The 2,472-nt window shown below is 50.7% G+C and overlaps 1 protein-coding gene across 1 annotated transcript in view; it reads left to right on the plus strand.

Annotated features, from left to right (window-relative positions):
- The first annotated feature begins 1,559 nt into the window (after nt 1–1,559).
- LOC139412813 (caveolae associated protein 2b) overlaps nt 1,560–2,472 on the plus strand; it is a 22,659-nt gene continuing 21,746 nt past the window's right edge. Inside the window, exon 1 of the mRNA XM_071159539.1 lies at nt 1,560–2,472. This exon is cut by the window's right edge and continues 98 nt beyond it. Within this exon, the coding sequence (XP_071015640.1) occupies nt 2,151–2,472 (322 nt within the window). The 5' untranslated portion in view covers nt 1,560–2,150.

Consider the following 2,472-nt stretch of genomic DNA (forward strand, 5'->3'; position numbering starts at 1 on the left):
CACAACATATACACACACACACACACACACACACACACACACACACACACACACACACACACACACACACACACACACACACACACACACACACGCACACACACACACACACACACACACACACACAGCTGTGCTCCTGACATTGGAGCAAGCAACTTCCTAGTTCACTCCGCAGCCTGTTTTCTGTAATCCACCCACCCATCCTCTCTCCTCTGCTCCCTCCACCTCACCCCTCACATTGTTATTCCTACCATTCCTTTCCATACATCCTTCCATACATCCTACACCCTTCTTACTGCCCTCCCTCCTTCACCCCTCCCCTCCCCTCTCCTCCTCCTTCTCCTTCTCCTTTTCTTCTCCTTCAGTTATAATGTTGTCCTCTTCTCCCAGCAGCCTCGAGGCTCAGCACAGATGTTCTTATTTATCTGAACTTTATCTTCCTCCCCTCCTTCCCTCCTTTCCTCCTCTCTTCCTCCCCTCCTTCCCTCCTTTCCTCCTCTCTTCCTCCACATGCTCACACTCACAAGCACTGACACATGTCCCATTACCAGCAGTAAGGTCACTCCAGTGTAAGTGGTGCAGGTGTGTGTGTGTTTCATTGTTTGTGCCGTGAATCAGTGTGTGTGTGTGTGTGTGTTACATTGTTTGTGCCGTGAATCAGCGTGCGTGTTTCTTTGTGTGTGTATGTGTAGGGCGAGGTTAGAGGATAGGGTCTCTTCCGTTCTCATCAGGCCATGTTTCCATAGTGTACACACACAACACACATACACACACACACACACATACACACACACCACCTAATGTCTCTGGTGTCCCAATGGGTGTATTGTTATATGAAACCTCCATGATGTCACCTCTCCCTTCCTTTCCCTCAGGCGACCGGACTGTGTGTGTGTGTGTGTGTGTGTGTGTGTGTGTGTGTGTGTGTGTGTGTGTGTGTGTGTGTGTGTGTGTGTGTGTGTGTGTGTGTGTGTGTGTGTGTGTGTGTGTGCGTGTGTGTCCTGTCTCTCTTACAGTATGTCACAGGGGTCATGTCATCCCACATGCGACAGAGAACTCCCTCTCTTCTTTCTGTCTACTGTTCTGTTGTTTTTCCATCTGAAACATGTGGAACAATACATGGTTCTAATATAGTACCCCCGAGAGAGATATTCTATTCTTTTCCTTTGGGATCTTTCAGAGGCGTTCTGAACTGGACATAAGACATAAACACACTCAGAGAGAAAGATTCACTTCAGGAAACATACACACCTCTCTCCCTCTTCTCTTTCTCTCTTTGTGTAGGGTGCAGGGCCATGTTGGAACAGTGAAGTCATCTGTGCCAGGGTGGAACCGCCCCCTTTCTGCCCCTGCTACCCCTTCTCAGAGAGAGAGAGAGAGAGAGAGAGAGAGAGAGAGAGAGAGAGAGAGATGAGAGAGAGAGAGATAGTGAGGAGAGAAAGAGAGAGAGAGAGAGAGAGAGAGAGAGAGAGAGAGAGAGAGAGAGAGAGAGAGAGCGAGAGAGAGAGAGACAGGGAGAGAGAGGTGCTTCACTAGACAGAGAAACTGAATGTGTTTTTACTGAAGAGAGAGTCATGAGTAACAAACATAATTGTGCTGGGCAGGTCTAGTTGCCGTGGTGAAAGGCTCCTCCCCTTTGGGTGTGGGAGAGATTTTAAGCTCTGGGGCAAAAGCACTGCTGCTCTTCTGACTCAGAAAAACAAGGGAGGGAGGGAGGGATAGAGAGAGAGAGAGACAGAGAGAGAGAGAGAGAGAGAGAGAGAGAGAGAGAGAGAGAGAGAGAGAGAGAGAGAGAGAGAGAGAAAGAGAGAGAGAGAGAGAGAGAGAGAGAGAGAGAGAGAGAGAGAGAGAGAGAGAGAAAGAGAGAGAGAGAGAGAGAGAGAGAGAGAGAGAGAGAGAGGCTGACTGAGGAAAGAAAAGGGGTGGGGACGGCAGAAGGTGACAGAGGGTGATTGCAGGAAAGTTTTGCTTCGTAGCAACAAGTTGGAGAAACTCAACAAACTGCAACAAAATCCTCAGCCAGCTCGACAGAAAAGCAAACAGCGTGGGACTGAACACACACTCCCACTCCCACACAGGTTGAGGAGAGAGAGCAGAGCTTTATTCCACGGTGTGTGTGTTAGCTAGCACATTAGCCAGCCACGTTAGCAATGTGTGAGGACGCAGTCCAAGCAGAGAGGAACAGCATGGTGAGCAGCACCCATGAGAGCCAGGACCTGATGGTCCCCAGCCTCGACCAACCCTCCCCCAGTCACAGCCTCTCCCAGCTGGGCACAGGAGCTCCTGGAGGAACCATCACCAAGGAGGGGCCACTAAGCCCAACACTGACCCCAGGGACGGGCCCGGTTAACGCCATCACGGTGCTGACCCTCCTGGACAAACTGGTCAACATGCTGGACACGGTTCAGGAGAACCAGCACAAGATGGAGGAGCGTCAGGTGGAGATGGAGGGAGCGGTGATGGGGATCCAGA

The sequence above is a fragment of the Oncorhynchus clarkii genome, chromosome 7 (assembly GCF_045791955.1).
Source record: "Oncorhynchus clarkii lewisi isolate Uvic-CL-2024 chromosome 7, UVic_Ocla_1.0, whole genome shotgun sequence".
NCBI classification, from domain to species: Eukaryota; Metazoa; Chordata; class Actinopteri; order Salmoniformes; family Salmonidae; genus Oncorhynchus; species Oncorhynchus clarkii.